Raw genomic sequence first — 18,947 nt, 5'->3', positions numbered from 1 at the left:
CCAATAATCCCTCCTAATCTGATCTTTTGCTTAATTTGTAATGCAATGCTACGAGAACTGAGTTGAAGTTGTTGTGGAGGGTATTAAAGTTGATATAGCATCCATCATTTGAGTGGTTCTTTATCTCAACATGCTTGCTTCTATCTAGCTAACCCAGTTCCTTCCATGTGCTTGCTTAACTAAGTTTTAGTGGTGTCCATCTGGATATATTTACAAATCTATTAATCTTATTCTAGTTTTCTCTTATATTTATGACCTCTAATTCTGATTAGCCAGCTTTGCTTCCACTAAACAAGAGGCCTGCTAAATGCTCTCTTTATATATATATCTCTAGACCAGGTCCTAGCACATGCAAATATGCTACTTACGCATGCACTCTCAAATTTATGCCTGCCTAATATCATTTTTATTTTTATTATTACTTCCCATGTTCTTCGAAATTCTCTCGTTTTCTTTACATTCATTCATTGAACTAAGTTTGAATAGGCAATATTTATAAGTTAGATAGACAAAGATATTAAAGATATTACTATCCATCAATTTTGATCAACAAAAAATATAGATGAACCAGGTGAACAAGTGAAAAATTTACGTACTATAATTTTAGGTAATGTGGTGGTACATGAAATGTGAATTTGATTTGTATGAAAGTAATTGATCTCCAAGAAAGAAAGAAAGAAAAAAAAAAAAAAAGTTGAAAGGGAATTTGAGTATTGGGTGCTGGCCTAGCTTCTGCTAAAAAATCAGAGGCAGTTTCAGCACCCGGGGGATGCCTAAGTCTATATATGTATTTAACTTATGCACACACAACAAAAGCAAAGCAAAGCAAACAAAATATATAAACAAACACAATAAAACCCCCAAATCGAAAAATGACATTGGCTTACAAATCTCCATGGATGTTGAACTTTTTAATTACGCTTTCCCTGTTCGACAGTTCGCAGTAATTGAGTTGCCATGGATGAAAAGGACTTCGCTGTGTCTTGCATATCAGTAGCTCTTAAGTTGATTCCCTGAGCATTTAACAAACAAAAAACTATCATCGTTTTATCCTCCCTATGCTCAAACCCAATATTTTCAACGATATCTGTATCTATCTATATATATATCTACCAAAACTTTGGATCAATCTTTTCTTCTTAACGATAATAAGGATTTCATTGGACCCAATTTGGTTATTGTACCTGTAATTTCGTTATGTTCTCTTGCAGCTTGCTTTCTGCCATTTTTGCAACACTTGTATCCTGAAAACGATGGAGATCAGATCAACGGGGACTTGCAACAAATATTCTTGGTACAATACTTTCTGAATCACTATATCTATCTACTACTCCATAATCGCATTTTAGAACATCACCAAGATCTAGATGTTGGTGATCTTGGTGATATTGACATAATAGTTCCTTTTTCTTTTCCACTTCTATGCGTAGTTAGGAACTTAAGAAATGGTTGGAAGCCAATTTATATTTACCCCAGCCGATGAGAATCCGTACTTCTTCTTGATTTGATCAACTGCACCTGCTTTATTATCTGCTGCATTATTCCAATCAGGTTGCTCTTCCTTGGCTGAGTTTTTCTCCGTTTTGACCTTCATCTGTTTCAGTTTTCCTGAATTTTTATTTATGAGGTTGTTTCTATTAGCACAGCGGTGGATATGAGCATTGTTCTGATTTGTGAAACCCATAATCAATAGTTCAATAAAACTTAAAATTTTACATTTTCAAAGCAAGCAGCCAACATTAAATTTGGGACTGCCATTTGTATGATATTATTGTACACTAATCTTCACTTCGAATGTCAAACTGTTAAAGTGACCAGCAGCTAAAAAAATCCATCAAGAAAAGATTTTTCCTTGTGAAGTTGGAAGGACACTGACCTTTAAGAGAATTAAATGTACTCGCCAACTTCTGCTTATTTAAAGCAGCCAACTTGCTCTGTTCTTTTGGTTTTTCAACAGGATTATCAAGTTCAATGTCATCTGAGGAAGGATAGCACAGACAAGATAACTTGTTCAGGTTATACATTCATTAAACAATAGGATATTGACTAGAGACTACAATGGATTTAGATAAGTTATGGAAAAACTATTGGCAAAAAAAGAAGGCTAAAAATATATACAGCTTATTCTTCTCTTTCGTCCGCGATGAGGATGAATATATAAAAAATACTCCTAAACTTCTAAAACTATCCCTTTTTTTTTTTTTTAAGTTCCAATATTATCTTTTGACGTTTTATAAACATTTCAAAGCTACTTTGGAGAAAAAATCTTTTAGAATGTTGGATGAAATTAGAAATATTCAAATGAATTTATACTCTATGGTTAGTTTTGAAACATTTACAAAGATTAATACGAAAATTGTGCTAAACTTCAAAGTAGCTCGCAGAGTGAATACCTATATCCAATGCTGACTTGTCGTCTTCATTTGGGACCAAGTTTTCACTACCTTCAACGATCTTAACATCCCTAAGGAAATTGGAAGATGAGAAGATTACGGAAAGTTCTTCAATACTTTCCCTATTATCTTCTATTTCAATATCAGGAGCCTGTTTTGGTTTGTTTCCAGCAATCTCTTGGAAAACCGAAGAAAATATACCCTACCATTCATTCGGAAAACATGTTTCGTTACCCTTTTCATGGAACATTCTCGCTGTAAGGAAAGCTTAAGCCATATTCGTACCTTCCTTTTTTCCTTGGGAGCAGTGGTCAGTTCTTGTAAAAGCATATGATCTTTCCTGTATATGTGACTGACAGAGTCCAAAATCCTACAACAAAATCAAACCAAGCTAAAGTACACAACCTTTTACAGCAACAAACTGATATATTTTGAATGCATCCAACATGAAACAAATATATACCTAAACTTTTTCTTATGGCACAACACCGAGACAATAAATATTTCTCGATCACCGTTCACCTATTTCACAAAGAAGACGAACATTAAGGGGAAAAAAAGAACACACGACAATCTCGGAGGTGGGAAAATTTTTAATATTAACATCCATGCTTCATACCACAAGAAGTTCCCCATCCTTGGAAGAACATATAATGCTTTCAGGCAACGAATTAGCTTTTGAAGGAGAATATTTGACACCTCTTACTGAAGTCTCCTTTAAGAGAGATAACTCTGGCAAGGACCTGTAATGGAAGGTATTTAGCTTAATATATGCCAAACAGATCACAAAAATACACATGCTCCAAATGCGAAGATGAAAACCGACAAGATCATCAAGACATTTGGTAGTGGTACACTGAATTAATCAAATGATAGATTGGCTTAGGAACAGTCTGATTGTTCCAGCAGCCATTGTCAGTAGAAAAGTGTCTAGCGATAATAGAAACCAAAACCTCAGAAAGATAAGCATCGACATTGAGCAACCTTTTACTCCTACTGGTGGATATTGTAATCATAGAGCAGAGAAAATAATGTAACACAAAGGATGACAAACCACAACCAGGCACCTTATTTCAATTTTCCCAGTGTCAAAAACAAGCAAGAGGCCAACATCTGAGGTACTATAGAAGGTAGATGCCCAACAACACGACGAGTGATACTTCTTCTTGTAGAGAACCTTCTTGATTCCCTGAGAAGAAAGAACAATCACAGTGGTAGTCTCATATAATGTAGAAAGATGATTCAATTAGGTCCCTGCAGATGATTTCTACCTGAACAGCATGAACGAAGGAATAGATATATGCAGCTTTCTCCGAACAAAGTAACACTAGCGACTGTTTCGGCACGCTATCCACAGCTGCAATTCCTGATCCTCTGGTCGATGCATCTTGTCCATCTGCAAAAATCCAAAGGAAAGGAGTTCAGTATGATTCTTCTACTTCATCAATGGAGCTCTACAGGAGAAGAGGATGCATTAAGCAAAAATGGAAACCTGAAGAAGGAAGATCTTACATAGAACCTGCATGAATAGAGCTCTGGAGGGTTTCTTGGGATGAACCATGCTAGCACTTAGTGTGTTTCCCGTTTCACTATCAAGAGCTAAAATAGAGGAATCTACTGTGGCAATAGTGAGAACATTTTTCTCAAAGCCCTGAAAATTGCAGCTTTCAAACTGCAAAGAAATGATACCGGTAGATATTTCACTGGCAACACGCTTTTGATATATTAGACTCGACCCTTGGATATCGAATACGGAAACCTGTTGAAGATTATAACAGTTGTGGCAAATTAGATTGGTTAGTTTTCCTCCAAACATAGAGCAAATCTTACCTAAAAATGAAGAGAAGACACAATGTGTTCCTTGACATCTTAAAAGGAAATAAGCTTTAAAAATCAAGATGAGAAGAAAGTGCAAAACAAGAGAGTATGCTTACATATCCTCTATCAGACCCAACAGCAAGATGATTTGATCTGGGGCTTATGTTGATTGCAAGAATTGATCCATCAATTTTTAGTAGCTTAACACTCTGGATAATCTGATTGTTCCGTTTCTTTGTACTTCCTGTGGTATGTCAGATGATCACTTTCTGAAGACATTATTGCAAACTCATTGCTACTTGATGAATAATGTAACAGTCTAATCTCACCGCTAGCAGATATTGTTTTCTTTGGGTTTTCCCTTTCGGGCTTTCCCTCAAAGATTTTAGAATGCGTCTGCTAGGGAGAGGTTTTCACACCCTTATAAATAATGCTACGTTCTCCTCCCCAACCGATATAGGATCTCACAAATTATTAGGCAAACCAAAACAATCTTTATCAGATTATGAACTCATGAATCTAAAACTACCTTGGAAAGGCATAAAACTGTTGTCTGCTGCATAAGGCTCGGGTCGAAATTTAAAGATCCGGACCTGAAAAATTCAATAGTCATAAAATTAAACCATTGAGAATCCTATTTTTATCAGTTTTGTAAAACTATTTGAACAAATCACTTCACCATTCCGCTATTATCTCCAGAAACAAGAATCTGGGAACTGCCATCAAAATGTAATGCTGTCACCGGAATGCCACTTAAAGAAAAATCATCCTCACTCTGCATTATTAATAATTATACAAGTTAGTACTTTACAGTAAGAAGTTTTATTCTTTAGTTACAATCTATTGTCATACTTGTCCTGAGCGTGTTGCCCCCGGCCGCATGCCCGTTACACGCTGAAACCCTTGCCTTGTACTACTTCATCGCTTTCGTTTACTATTTTCATATTGTATTATTTCCTTCTTGTTTTTTCTAAGAATATGACGTTTCGACAAAATCATGGTTACGTCTGATAGACATGAAATGCCTCATAATGTACTATAAGGGGATGCGACTAGTTGTCAAATTCTCCCTCCCCGAAAAGTTATATACTGTTTAAGCCATTACTATTGCCTTTTTGCTTGCATGCTATATAACTCCACTTTCAATCTCTCTCTCATTCTTACTTTTAAACTCTCTTTCCAAAATATCTCTACCCCGTTTTCTAAAATCTTCTTTTTAAATCGGAATCTGAGGCTTGAGCATACATTGCCCCACTATAGGCAACGCGATCCAAAGTTGGCTTGACTCACTCAGTGCTGAGAGTGAGTACCGCACAATCGCCAAATCCGTTGCCAATGGTAACACATGACATGCCTGCTACTCAAGTAGCAAATGAAGGAAAATAGAGATAGGAAAATGAAACTAAAATTTCTCCTTTATTTGAACTGTTTTAACTCAGATAGACAAATATTTACCTGTTGTTGCAATGAATAGATTGGGAAGAAAATTGGAGATGACGCATCCCAAAAATTTATGCTTCCATCATTATGTCCAGATATATACAAATTCTCAACCTTTGAAAATCCACCAAATTGGACAGTGTCCAAGTATGATACTTCCTTTGGTTTTGACTCAGAAAGAAAAAGGGAAGGAATGTCTTTTGTCCGCTGAATGTAATCCTACAGTGACATATCAGAAAGTGCTAGAAATTAGTATATGGGGAGGATTAGAATGCATAGAAACAAGAAATGAATTATCCTTTTAGCCTACCTCATCAGAAGCATATAGAGAACAAGAATTATTGGTGAAAAACCTTGCCACAGTTATGTGTGAATCAACAAACGGAATCTTAAGCCTGGCCTCTTTTGGAAGTGAGGCTGCCGTCCTGGATTGACATTGTTGTAGCAGATATTTCTCAATCAAGCAATCATCATAAGTGTAAACACAGCCAGTTTTTCCAAGCAATAGCAGATAATCTTGCTTGTTCTTGTTGTGATCACTGAGACTTGAAATGATATCCATATCGACGCAAGGTTCAGAAAGCTGAAGCCCCACTTTGATCATGCGAGCTTCAATTTGCTCATTCAACAAGACTACCTGCCTCCAAATTAACTATGCTTTAAAGACTAAAATTGTTCAGTTACATTCCTAAAACTAACAATTCTGAAAGGGCATCATCACAGTACCTGCAGTGAGTTTGAAGAGGCACCCATAACATATAGCCGACTTGCTTTTGCATCCACATAATTACATCTCAGAGATGCTATAGGAATTTTGTCCAACTTATAACCAAGATTAAGCTTGCATAAAGGACCACTTCGACTGCTATTCTCTGACACTGATTCAAAATTTTGATTTTGGCCATAAAGAATAGCCCATACTAGAACTTCTCCATTGCTATACCCGACAGCAACTTTACTTCCTAAAGGGCAAACCCAACATGCAGAAGTCACCTTCTTTGCTTCTTGATATGATGATAGCTTGGTATGTCCACCCGTGATGAAAATAGATTTGGATTCTTTAATTTCCCACAAAGTAATCAAGCCATCATTGAATATTAGAAGCACTCTACAAGATTAGAACAAAGATGACAGTGATAACCTTTAATTTTAACAGTTATAGCAGCGTAAGTCAAGGCCATGGTATCTTGCATTACCTCTTGAATTCAGCGGTCGGTTGTGGTAGTATGTGGGTTATATAAGTGTCACTGGTAACTTCAGCTGGATTTCCTGAATAAGATGATCGGTATAAGACCTGTAGTCATGTCTATAAGACCTCACAATCTGAACATGTAGCTATGTCTATAAGATCTCACACAATCTGAACCCTCCCGAGAAGACCTTAATGGGGACACTTAAATCATTATGTAAAAAAACTAAGTTATTTTTCAACAAAATTGTAAGGAACGTTCAAATTTGATGAATTTGACACATATGTTTAGTAAAAAAAACCAACCTTAAATACTTTCATTTTTGGGCCAATTTCGAGTCATTTTCCATAAGTGTACCATTGCCACTTTTTTCCAATTTAAAACGAGGGTCATGTTCATGAAAGTTGTTTTCTCATTTTAGTCTCTTACTAAATTCATTAATGATTGTACTAAGAGTAACATAAGGAAGAAAAAAACATGTAGTCATGTCTATAAGACCTCACACTCACAATCATCTACTTTGATTGAATTATAAACAAATTGTAGGAAAGATGCAAACATAATGCAGAGATGGAATGAAGAACGAAAAGGGTCTTCTCACCACGTGAGGCTGAAACAGGTATGATGTACTTCATTTGTATTATGTTGCAGAGACTTTGATCAAGCTTTAAAATTGAAACATTACCGAGATAATCTCCAACGTAACTGCAAGTTTTAGTAACAGAGACCCCTCAATACAGACTTAAGGACAGTAACACGCCCAGTAGAACAAACTTACATGTATGAACTCTGTTGCAAGATCGTGAAAGAGGTGATTTCTTCGTCGTAAGCATGCACACGTACCAACAACTTCCTGTCTATATCCCATACCTACACAAGCAGGGGTTGTCAATGCAAATGTTACATTATATTGGAGACAGATTATAGCCTAAATACCTCAATTTGGTTCTTTGGAGTAACATTTAGAAGAAATCCCTGATTCTCCATGAACTGAAAATGAAAAACCTCAATATCTTAAGAAGTTATCTTATCAGGAAGCTCTTGAAGGGTAAATGTTGAACAAAAACAGATACAGAACTGAAAAGATAAGAATCAGTATATACTTGCAAAAACTTGCTAGGAAGTGCCTCCTTAGACTCTAGTAGAGCCTGAGAGTTATCTTTTCCAAAGAGCTTAATCTGACCATATCTACGAATAACAATATGCATTGAAAGTTAAAACATTCAATTATTTCACCAATGAACAAACTGAAAATACAGGTAAATGTCGAGATTATCGGGAGGGAGTCCCACGTTGACTAATTTTAGCTAATTTAGAGTAACGAATACATCACCATTGGTACAAAGCCTTATGCTCAAAGTAGATAATATTGTATCCTTGTGGAAAGTCGTAATTCTTAACGGTAAATGGGTAATTAATGAAAGAAGAAATGGAAACGTACCCGGTAGAAAGAGCAAGTATCTTTTGGATGGAATCATAAGCAGACATGGTAGAGCCTGATGGAATGCCATAGTGGAAGGCAAGACGAGGCTCCACCTCGCATCCTTTCAAACCATCAATGGTGCTTCCTGGCTGCATCACAAACATGCCAATTATAGTAATTAAATTAAATTGTTCATCACAAACATACTTTTATCATTCTAATTAATTATACTTATTTATTTTTAGTAATTAAATTAAAAATTTTAATTATCAATATTACTTTTAATTAAAGTATCAATAAATATATTTTAAGTGATTAATTTATTAAACTGTATATTAAATAATACTAAAAAAGTTAAGCTATGATTACCACAATATATTCATATTAATTAAATATATAAATTTAAATTAATAAATATACTAATACTACTGTAATTATTTAATTTTGTTCTATATTTACAAAATTGGTAAAACAAACACAAACATTAATTATCATTAATCTCAAATATTTACAAAATAATTTTGGGCAAGAAACACTTTCCTTTACATTTAATTTTTTTTTAGAAAGTTTTACAAAAATGGAGTCCCATTTAATTAGTTAGCACTCTAGAACGCCTTCATTTCTAATAAATTTTCAAACTATTCTGTTCTTGAATTTTTGGTAATTTTCAGGACATTAATTTTTTTTAAAAATAAATAATTTATTAGATTGTGAAACTAAATTTTATAATTCAACATTTTTAGAGGATCTCTATATTTTTTTATTTTACAATATTTTTATTTTTATTTTAAAAATTGGAGCTATAATATTTCCCATTCGAAGTATACTAAATTCTTTAAATCTTGGACTATTTAAAAAATCTTGTGACACAGAGTATTCCTATTTTACCCCGCTAAAATTTTGATATTATTTTTCTCTTTTTCTATTTAATGATTTGTTAGCCTCGCCTTTATTAATTTTTTGATAGGTAACAAATAAAAATATAAAAGAATGAGAGAGATTTTTTTTTTTTTTTTTTTTTTTTTTAACCAATTTTCAAATTTTTGGTGGTAAGAAATATTCTTTTGGTCAAAAGAGAGGCATTTCTTTATAAAATGAGAAAATATTTTATTCTCAATCAGAGATTTAATTATCACTTTTTTTAAATAGAAAAATATTTTTTTAATAATATTTTAGGGTATAATAAATATAAAAAAAAAACTTGAAATATGAATTAAAATATTTAATTGTTCAAAGTGGAAAAAGAATTCTCACCAAAAATATTTTAACAATTTTTTTTACAAAAAAATATTGAGACTGAGGAAAGGCGAAATAAATGGTAAATAATAAATTTACGAAAGGCAACGAACTATTAACAAATAAATCCCCTTCGCCAACTTTTAAAATGTCTCGTACTGTGTCACACAAGAACCCAAGCGTCGCCAATAATACGACAATTGGATTCTATTTTCATATAAACAACTCAACCACGCACCAATTTCTTCTTCTTCTTCGACTCGATGACCTTCGCCCGATTTGCAGCAGCGAAATCGAGGAAGGATAAAACATGAAACGCCTCGCATTTGAAATTGGCAACAAATCTTAGAGATTCAACTCCTACATCTAGACTTTCCGGATAAATTTCAAGGTCGCAACGATTTTCAAATTTCCCACGCTTTCAAGAAATAAAAAATCGGTAAACAAAATTAAGATACTGAACTTCGCATTCGTCAAACTCCGATCAATTTTATACAAAAAAGGTCGCTAAAGCTGAAGAAATTTCAATTCAATTCAATTCGAGCTTCCGTTTCTTTCAAACCTCGTATATTCCGCAAAAACAAATCAAATCCGAAAAAAAACGACGCAGAACGACTTAATCGAAGCAGTAATAATCAGGCAACGAAGTTAAAAAGCATTTAGAGATCAAAAGAGTGCGATCATTTTCAGTATTCAGTAAAGGCAATCGATCAGAAGAAGAGGAGATAATGAACGGAGTGGAAAGAAATTAAAGAACGACTTACCTTCCGCGAAGCCTTCTCAACGAGTTTCTTGACAAACATCTCGGCGATTGCGAGAGCTCCAGCCGCTGAGAATCTGAGTGAAGGATGATAAGTGAGATCAGAAGAGAGGACTGAAAATGGAAGATGAAATCCGCTTTGAGATAACCGACGAAGTTTCTTTCGAGCAGAGAGAGGAAAATGAGTGGGACAAAGAAGAAACCAAGTTTTTTTCAAAAAGCACAAAAGGGAGGTTTGGATCATCTGAATGGGACACGTGTACGTTGATTAGGTAGCCCTGAAAACGACAGGGAGGGAAGAGAAGTTATGAAACGAACGCCTCTGACGAGTTAAAGAAAGCCACGTGGATTTATAAGTGGGTCCCATTCCACCGGCTCTGAATTCTGGTTGACCACGTGGCTAACTGAATACTTTTGGTTGCTTCTTCGAAAATAAAAAATATGAAGCTATTTTAAAAATAAATAAAATTTAATTTTGTATGTAATAAATAAATAATAATTAATATAATAATTTTGGTAGAATATTGGTGGTAATAATTGAAAGGGGGGAAAGGCGTTGAAATATTAAAGATTTGGAATTATTGGAAATGGAATTTCACAACCCTCTTTAACCATTTGCTTTATTTGATTTATCCCTTCAAGTCGGTGAACTGGACTACCAAAAGTGTTATTATTATTATTATTATTTTAATTTTTTATTTGGGATTTATTTATATTTGTAATTATTCCATTATTTAGTGGAAAATGACCATTTTTTTTATAATTAGATTATGTAATCATATAAAATAAAATTTTATTTATAAATATTCTATGTTTGTGTGTATTTGGTCTAAATTTTACCATTAATACGTCGCTTAGGAATCACGATAGAATGGGAGCTTACCAATGATGGGCTGGGCTTATATTATTGTCTGAAGGCCCAATAAGCTTGTAGAATTGTTGGGTCCGGCCCAGTTAGACTAACAAACTTCTTTTGCTTCGTTTGTGAAAGACTCAAAACTAGTCAACTGAAATTACTCTTTTACCCCTAAATTATGAGCTTCGTTTGATCCTAAGATTTCTCTGTCTTCTTCTCTGAATTTCATTTTCACTGAACTTTCCTATGCAATGCTGTGCAATTCACTTCGTTGTTCTTCTGATCGATCACTTCGGAGGATTTCAATTGAGCTAATTGGTTAACGAAGCAGGCGTGGTTTCAGAGGTCGCGTTTTGTTTTCTGTTTTGAGAGTAACTTTTGCGTACTCATTGCGGAAGCTTCACCACTCTGGATGATTTTTTTTTTTTTTTTCTTTTTGTGATTGTGTGAAATCGTTGTTCTCATATTATGTTCTAGGTTGATGGTTTTGACAAAATGAAGTGATTAGTGAGTCCATTTTTCGGAGAACTTCTTGTTTGCTACCACGAATTTCCTTCAAGCCTTTCAAACATATGATATCTAACCTGTTCTTCATTATATGGATCTTGCTCTGGTCGTTCTCCGATTTCTGGAATAGTTGTGCTTGTTATGCTTCCTGGTGATCTTTTTGTTCATAGTCGAGCCATTGAATTTCTCCGCTTACTGATTTCGGTAAACCAAAATCTCAGGAAAATGAGGAGAGATTTTGGTTTGGATTTTCTAATTGGGGCGTACTGTTGATTCTGTAGCTCATATTCATACATGATTTTATTCTCATGCATCCTCCGAATCAAATTCTTCTAAGCAGATGCTGATCGATTGAACAGCGGTTAGAAGATGGGAAAATCACGCCGACGGGAACACCCTCAGGAGGAGGAATTTGAAGCATGGCAAGCTGCAAGGTTTAGGGAGTGTTCAAGGGTTATTGAAATTAGTAGCATGAATAGACTGTCACTTGCTCAGGAAAACCTTGTCAAGAAGATGATGGCACTAAATGCAAACGAGTTTGCATTTAGTGCCAACTGTTGTCATGAACTCTGGAGAGCGCTACCAACTGTAACTATAGTAAACTTCAAATTGGCATTACTAGCTATTAACATGTCATTCTTTTGGTCACCGGCATATATCAATTAATTAAACGTATGGGATTGATATCTGAGTTCAATTATTTGATTACGATTATTTTTTACATTGCAGAACTTAGAAGACAGCTGAATCAACTTGATTCGGGTGATATTGAGGACAAAGTGGAACAGCAGCCTGCTGAGTCTGAAGTCACAAAACTTGAAGATCCAGTAGAAGCTTACATACGAGAGCCTTCTTACTTCTGAGATTCCACATCGGTTGGAGAGGGGAACGAAACATTCTTTATAAGGGTGTGGAAATCTTTCCCCAACAGACACGTTTTAAAACCTCAAGGGGAAGCCTGGAAAAGAAAGGCCGAAGAGGACAATATCTATTAGCGGTGGGCTTGGGCCATTACATTACGGTATGTATCATGGATCAACTAAGAACAACTTTTTCGTGAAATAGCGCAGCTACGAATCCTATCAGCAATGCGATATTTGAGGAAATGGAAGAAGCTTACAGAAAATCAGAGACAAAAAATGAAATTATCGGAAAGGAGTAGAATGATATGAATGTAGATCACAAAATATTATTTGATCTTCTGAATGGAGCACTTACGATTGTACTTGCACCAAGTTTCACATTGTGTGGATTTAGAAGAAAAGTTATTAACTCCTCTTTGCCACCGCTGCCTTTGTTTGAAAAAAAATCTATTGGATTCTGTATGGGACAACATCCGCAAGTTTATGCACTCTCCAACTGATAGATTTAAATTCAACACCATGGTCATCATTAATGGATGATGAGGTTTACACAACTGGAAGGGAGGTTGAAGGTCTGATCATCAAGGAATTGATCGAAGGAGTTGTGAAGGATTTGCAGAAATGATGCTGCAGACTGCAGAGTCTTAATTCTCAGGCCACTGACCTCGTGCTACTACTTGGAGTGGACACAAATTGCATAGAAATCAAATATTGAGGATACCGTACTTGATATTCACTTGAACTATACTTTCTTTTCTTTCTTTCTTTTTTTTCTTTCTTGTGTTACTTTTACATGCATATGTTCTGTGTTACTTTTACATGCATATGTTCTTATTGGATTTGTTTAATGCAGAATGGCTCTTCCGAAGATCTGTTATAGCCCAAACTCATTGCTAGCACTTTGGCTCGTTACATATCGCTGTCAGTCTCATGGTTTTAAAATGTGTTTGCAAGATAGAGGTTTTCACACCCTTATAAAGAATAAATAATTTTTTGTTCCCCTCTCCACCACAATCCACCCTCTTGGGGGGCCAGCGTCTTTGCTGGCACACCACCCGGTGTCTTGCGCTGACACCATTTGTCAACAGTCAAGCCCATTGCTAGCAGATATTGTCTACTTTTGTTCATTACGTATTGCCGTCATGCTAGAGAGAGGTTTTCAACTCCCTTATAAGCAATATTTTGTTCTACTCTCCCACCGATGTAAGATCTTACAATCTCTTATGGCTCTTTATCTTATATTATTATAACTTGTAAAGGAAAGTTAACAGGATGATTTTCTCTGCAGTTTGTGCACGACTCTTGCCTTTGTCAGTCTCTTGTAATATCCAGTGTTGCCGCTAGTTCAATGTTCAATTGCTGCTGACAAAAGGTACAAACTTGTACAAAATTTATCCACAAACAATTGAATTTTATACGTCGTCTTGCGTGTATTTATTTCTTTTACCCTCAACGAGAAGATTATTTTGTTTGATTCACAAATTTATGAAGTCTATGTTTATAAAGTTTAGACATAGTTTATTTGAGTATGTATAACTTGGGTTTGGTTGGTAAATTGTTGATTGATAATTTTCACATGTGATTTATAAAATGTGGGTTTCATAAGTCTGTTTGAGATAAACGTGCTCATGCACATACGAACTAACTAAATATTACATGACTCTTGATTTCTGAATTTCAGGTTATACAAATCTGTGTAAGATTAACATGCTTTGGACGGTTAGAAATAGAATTCTCTCTGTCAACTAGGTATATATATGTAATGGTTTAAGTCCACCGCTAGCAAATATTGTCTTCTTTAGATTTTACTAAGCAAACCCACACCATAAGTTCTCGAAGATAGCCGAAAGAATGGGTCAAGCTCACTATTGGAAAAGTGGAACTTTACCAACTGAGATAGCCAATTCCCAGATACCAAATTGTGGGTCTATGATGCTTCATCATGACTTAGGTAGCCAAAACCCAACCCAAAAGACCAAAAGATTAAACTTCAAACACAAATAACTTGTTTAAAACTTTTAGAAGGTAGAAGTTACGGTATGATATTTAGAATTTCAATTGAAAATTTGAGACCTAGAGGGGTATGAATGAAAATTTAGATGATCACATGGCTGTAAGTCACTACCACATTATTCTAAGTTTCAATTCTTTTGTGAAGGCCGAAAAAAGACTGGTTAAATCTGTACCATTTTCCATTTTCTATGACACTAATTAGATTATTCCCAAATGAATTGAATCAATTGGTTGGTTGGGGAATCTTTTGGTTTGGATAAGTGTGTGTTGTTGCAGTCCCATTTCCATTTCCATGTAAATGGAAGGAATTTGGTTGTTCTCTAGAAGTGTGTGTTCTTATGTTCACACGGTAAATAGGAATGGATGATTGGTGGTGGGGAAAGGGGAAGTAGTGTTATGGCCACCCTCTGATTTTGACCTGCCCGTTAGGCTTAGTGGTGGAGCACATGCTCTGTCGGCTAATCATCCTTTGCTTTCTCTCTTTGTTCAATTAATCATATTTATCCTTCTAATCTCTCTCTCTCTCTCTAAATTCTTACTTACTTTTAATCTCCTCTTCATTACACTTTAATTAAAATTACAACTTTAATCTCCAAAATTCTAATTTTTTTTTTTTATATTTATTAGGGCCCAGAGAATGATTTCTTTGTTATTCTCGTATTTAAATGCAAACAAAAAAGATCTAGAATAGACCACTTCTTAAAAGGTTTATTTTTTACATTACCCTTTTTTTTAAAAATTCTATTTATTATTGAGAGAAAATGAAGGATAATATGAAATGATTTTAAGGGTTTTGTATTTATGTGCTAAATGCAATTAATGGGGTAATAAGTCATCTAATTAATAACACTCTCACATGCATATTACAAATCAGACAACGACCCTGCATGTGTCCACGTTTGAATTATCATTTCTTTATTTTTATTTTTATTTCCTTCACACAAAAAAATAATATTAATTTTTATTTTTCAGGACAAGAAGACCATCAATCTCTGACACAAATGAAAATCACCCTCCTCCTTCACTGTCAAAAGCTGCAGAATTTCCGACATCTTCTTTTTTTTTTTTTTAATCTCCGCCGTGATGTCCACCGCCGGCTGCCGTAACAGACAACACAAACTTTCAGAATAACACGTCAAATTGTCCAATCCTGACTGGACCGGCGGGTGCTCTCAGGGTGGGACAGTGCCAGAGCTAACTCAGACTGGTCACCTCTCCTCCACCGGTCCCTCCGGTTGCCCTTTCCCTCTCTAAATTTCACCCTCAATTACCCTCCAAATTAAATTGTCCTTAATTCCTTTTCAATTAAGATCCGAATATTTACCATAAAGGGTAAAAAAATCAAATCCGAGGTGGATTTGATAGGGATGCCTTCTTTTTTTAAATTAATTTTACAAAAAGAAAAGTCCATAAATTTAAATAAAGATCTCATTCGCCCACCTAATGAAAATGACTCTAAATAGTCTTTTTTTTTTTTTTTTAGAATCTTTCCCAATATTTTATTAATTAATTATTAATTTTAGCATAATTTGCTTTATTTCCCAGGAATTAATTTTAAGGTTGACCCCGTGATCTATACCACCATCTAATCCCGAGGCCATCTCCAATTTCATTATACATAAATATATATATATATGTATGTATGTATGTATGTATATTAATCATAATTTATTTATTTAAATTAATAATTAAAAATATATTTAAAAATTAAGCGTAAAAAATACATATTTATATAATAATTTAATAAATGAATAATTTAGAATTGGGTCGCTCTCCTCTTCCCGCATATTTGTCTGTTTCTTTACTTTCCCGTTAACCGTCCGCTTTTCTCAGCCTCTCTCTCTCTGATTTTTCGTTCTTCTTCTTTCTTCTTCTTCTCTCTCTCAGAAATTTTGGAGCAGAGATTATGATGGAGTGGGAAAAGGCTGAGCACCAACCTCCGTACCACCACCAGAACCCTCCTCTTCGAGACGATCACCTCCATCATCTCACCGGAACTACCGCCGGCGCTCTCTACGTCAAAGTCATGACCGACGAGCAATTGGAGACTCTTCGCAAGCAAATTGCTGTTTATGCCACCATTTGCGAGCAGCTCGTTGAGATGCACAAGACACTCACTGCTCACCAGGATCTCACAGGTGCATCCAATAATGCTCTTTAATTCATTTCTTCTACTTTTTCTTTCAATCGAATCGCATAATTAAGGCTTAAACCTAGTACGCATGTGTTGTAGATTGGAGTATTAGATTTTTTGGAATTTCCTCTTTAATTTCTTCTCGATCGATCGTATTCAATTTTGATTGCTGGTATGAGCTCTCTCGCGGTTTCTTTTTTCTTTGGAAAATCGTGCAAATATTTGGTCATTTTGAGCTGTTTGTTGCCTCGAAGTAAGGGCAAACATCTAATGCTGTAAGACTACTACTGGTTTCCCTTTTCGCGATGCTATCCAACTTTTTTGTGGTCCTTTTGGCTGTGGTAGCCCTGCCGTAAAGTAACTATTTCCCTCCTCCATTGTTTGCAGGATGGCCATCTATGATTTAGTGATCTACTTTAAAGAATAAAAAAATAAAAAAAAATATATTCATGTGTTCTTAAAACTAATTCACGAGCATTCTTGGAATAAGTTACATTTGTTAATTTGAAATTAAAAGCAAAAAGTAATCGTCATCGCCGTTAATCAAACGGGGTAGATGTATGTTCTTTAGCAATTGAACAAGCAGTTCATTCAATTCAAGTATATTTGTAAAGTGAATTAGCCAGTTTTGATAATGATATTAAGGGTTTTTGGAATAAGATGGTTGTGGCGGTATGGCTATGACTTCTTAGAGACAATCTGATGTGCCTTCTCCATGCACTTGCTTAAAGCTTGTGTCCTGCTGCTTTGCAGGAATGAGGTTGGGTAACATGTACTGTGAGCCACTGATGACATCTTCCAGCCACAAAATCACTTCTAGACAGCGATGGACTCCAACCCCTGTGCAACTTCAGATCTTGGAGCGCATATTCGAGCAAGGGAATGGAACTCCCAGCAAGCAGAAAATCAAAGAGATCACCTCTGAACTGGGTCAGCATGGCCAAATTTCTGAATCTAATGTCTATAACTGGTTCCAAAACAGGCGCGCTCGATCGAAGAGGAAGCAGCAAAGCACAGCACCCGCCTATGGCGAATCAGAAGTGGAGACAGAAGTCGAGTCGCCGAAAGATAAGAAGACGAAACCTGTGGATTTTCAAACTCATCAAACTTCTGCACCTTTGGGGGATGACATGTGCTTCCAGAGTCCGGAGATGAGTTCTGAACTGCATTTCCTGGATCCAAACACCAACAAAGCTGATACTTTGTTTTCAAATGGAAGTTTAAAAACTGCAAGAAGTTTCAGCCAGATGTCTTTTTATGAGGGTATGGCACAATAAGAGTTTCTTGTCACTCTTTCATATGTTCTATTACTAATCTTTTGCCTGATATACCCAACTTTCTTGTCATATTATCTTGGGAGGATTCAGAAAACGTGCTGAATGAGTTGCCATCTTGCTATCTCTAGATACACATACATTAAGAAGATCTTCATTTGAATATATGATTTTGTTTTTGATAGCAGGAAACGAGCAGCTGACAGGAAAGATTGAAACGCCAGAGGACTATAGTCTTTACCAGCAAGCGGAAGGCTACAGCATGACCGAAGGACCCTGAATTCTTTTACAATTAACACTAAGTGTATTGGTCTTATTAAGATTATGCTGGACTTCTTAGCCCTCATGTGAATGCATTTAGTCTAGTATTGAAGGAGACAGGATGACGACGACAATGACGTATGATGCTAACTTGTGTGCTCATGTCTTGTCGTGGATTGTTGGAGTATTCAGTTTTGAGTAATGTATTTTGGTTGAATTGTGATTGGAGATGAGCATTGGGAGTTGATTGGTTGATTGAACCATTCAAGGAGTCTTGTGAGTTTGTTAAATAGCCCCTCGGAGGAGAGGATGTATGGTGTCCATTTGTACAAGAAGCTGTTTGTATTAAAAAGATCGATTGCTAGGTGATCCTGATTGTTTGAAAATCTAATTCTTTTGGTCGATAATATATGTCAATTGACAAAAAGGCATCTGGCCATCTTACCAGACTTATATATCACTGTATAATAATTGGTCAAATAAGTCGACCTTTTGTTCTTTTTTGCATATGTTATTTTAGCACAAATCAAGGTTGCATTGTCCAAAATGAATTTCTAAATCTACATATTTATCAAACATCGAAAAAACCAAATTTTTGTTGGCAATTCTCTAATTTAATTATGTATGATCACAAAATTATGAATTTTTTTTTCTTATTTTTGTTTATATTATTTTTCTATCGTATTTCGGGAATGACTTGTACCCCATTACTAGTCATAGTATGAATATTGTGAGGAAGACTATTTTACCTCTTCTTTATTTCTTTGGTCTATTCAGTT

At 35.2% G+C, this 18,947-nt stretch overlaps 2 protein-coding genes and 1 long non-coding RNA gene across 6 annotated transcripts; 2 read left to right on the top strand and 1 right to left on the bottom strand.

The window, feature by feature from the left end:
• Positions 1-572: 572 nt before the first annotated feature.
• Positions 573-10,392, bottom strand: LOC111500196. Its single transcript, XM_023151851.1, has 24 exons — positions 10,265-10,392; positions 8,283-8,413; positions 7,945-8,029; positions 7,778-7,831; positions 7,620-7,711; positions 7,443-7,546; positions 6,848-6,920; positions 6,378-6,759; positions 5,962-6,288; positions 5,667-5,870; positions 4,891-4,986; positions 4,741-4,804; positions 4,328-4,455; positions 3,906-4,152; positions 3,665-3,789; positions 3,461-3,582; positions 3,013-3,136; positions 2,857-2,915; positions 2,679-2,763; positions 2,394-2,595; positions 1,877-1,978; positions 1,472-1,608; positions 1,185-1,244; positions 573-1,013 (listed from the first exon to the last, which is right to left on the bottom strand). The coding sequence occupies exons 1-24, from the start codon at positions 10,301-10,303 to the stop codon at positions 912-914; spliced, it is 3,144 nt and encodes a 1,047-aa protein (XP_023007619.1). The 5' UTR covers positions 10,304-10,392; the 3' UTR covers positions 573-911.
• A 905-nt stretch (positions 10,393-11,297) lies between these two features.
• Positions 11,298-15,832, top strand: LOC111500203. 3 transcript variants are annotated; one of them, XR_002721054.1, is made up of 5 exons: positions 11,298-12,211; positions 12,353-13,208; positions 13,340-13,689; positions 13,775-13,858; positions 15,472-15,832. It is a non-coding gene; the product is annotated as an uncharacterized LOC111500203 (long non-coding RNA). The 3 variants fall into 3 exon arrangements; XR_002721053.1 differs by having other exon boundaries at positions 12,353-13,689; XR_002721055.1 differs by having other exon boundaries at positions 11,298-12,220; positions 12,353-13,689.
• Positions 15,833-16,305: 473 nt separating this feature from the next.
• LOC111500199 (WUSCHEL-related homeobox 13-like) lies at positions 16,306-18,543 on the top strand. Of its 2 annotated transcripts, none has more exons than XM_023151856.1 (3): positions 16,306-16,637; positions 17,387-17,896; positions 18,093-18,543. In XM_023151856.1, exons 1-3 carry the CDS (start codon positions 16,406-16,408, stop codon positions 18,185-18,187), a joined length of 837 nt encoding a protein of 278 aa, XP_023007624.1. In that variant the 5' UTR covers positions 16,306-16,405; the 3' UTR covers positions 18,188-18,543. The 2 variants fall into 2 exon arrangements, with proteins under 2 accessions (XP_023007624.1, XP_023007625.1); XM_023151857.1 differs by having other exon boundaries at positions 16,312-16,637; positions 18,096-18,543.
• Positions 18,544-18,947: the final 404 nt, after the last annotated feature.

This window comes from Cucurbita maxima, unplaced genomic scaffold (genome assembly GCF_002738345.1).
Source record: "Cucurbita maxima cultivar Rimu unplaced genomic scaffold, Cmax_1.0 Cma_Scf00028, whole genome shotgun sequence".
NCBI classification, from domain to species: Eukaryota; Viridiplantae; Streptophyta; class Magnoliopsida; order Cucurbitales; family Cucurbitaceae; genus Cucurbita; species Cucurbita maxima.
The sequence above is the reverse complement of the archived record's forward strand: the minus strand, read 5'-3'. Positions and strand labels throughout refer to the sequence as shown.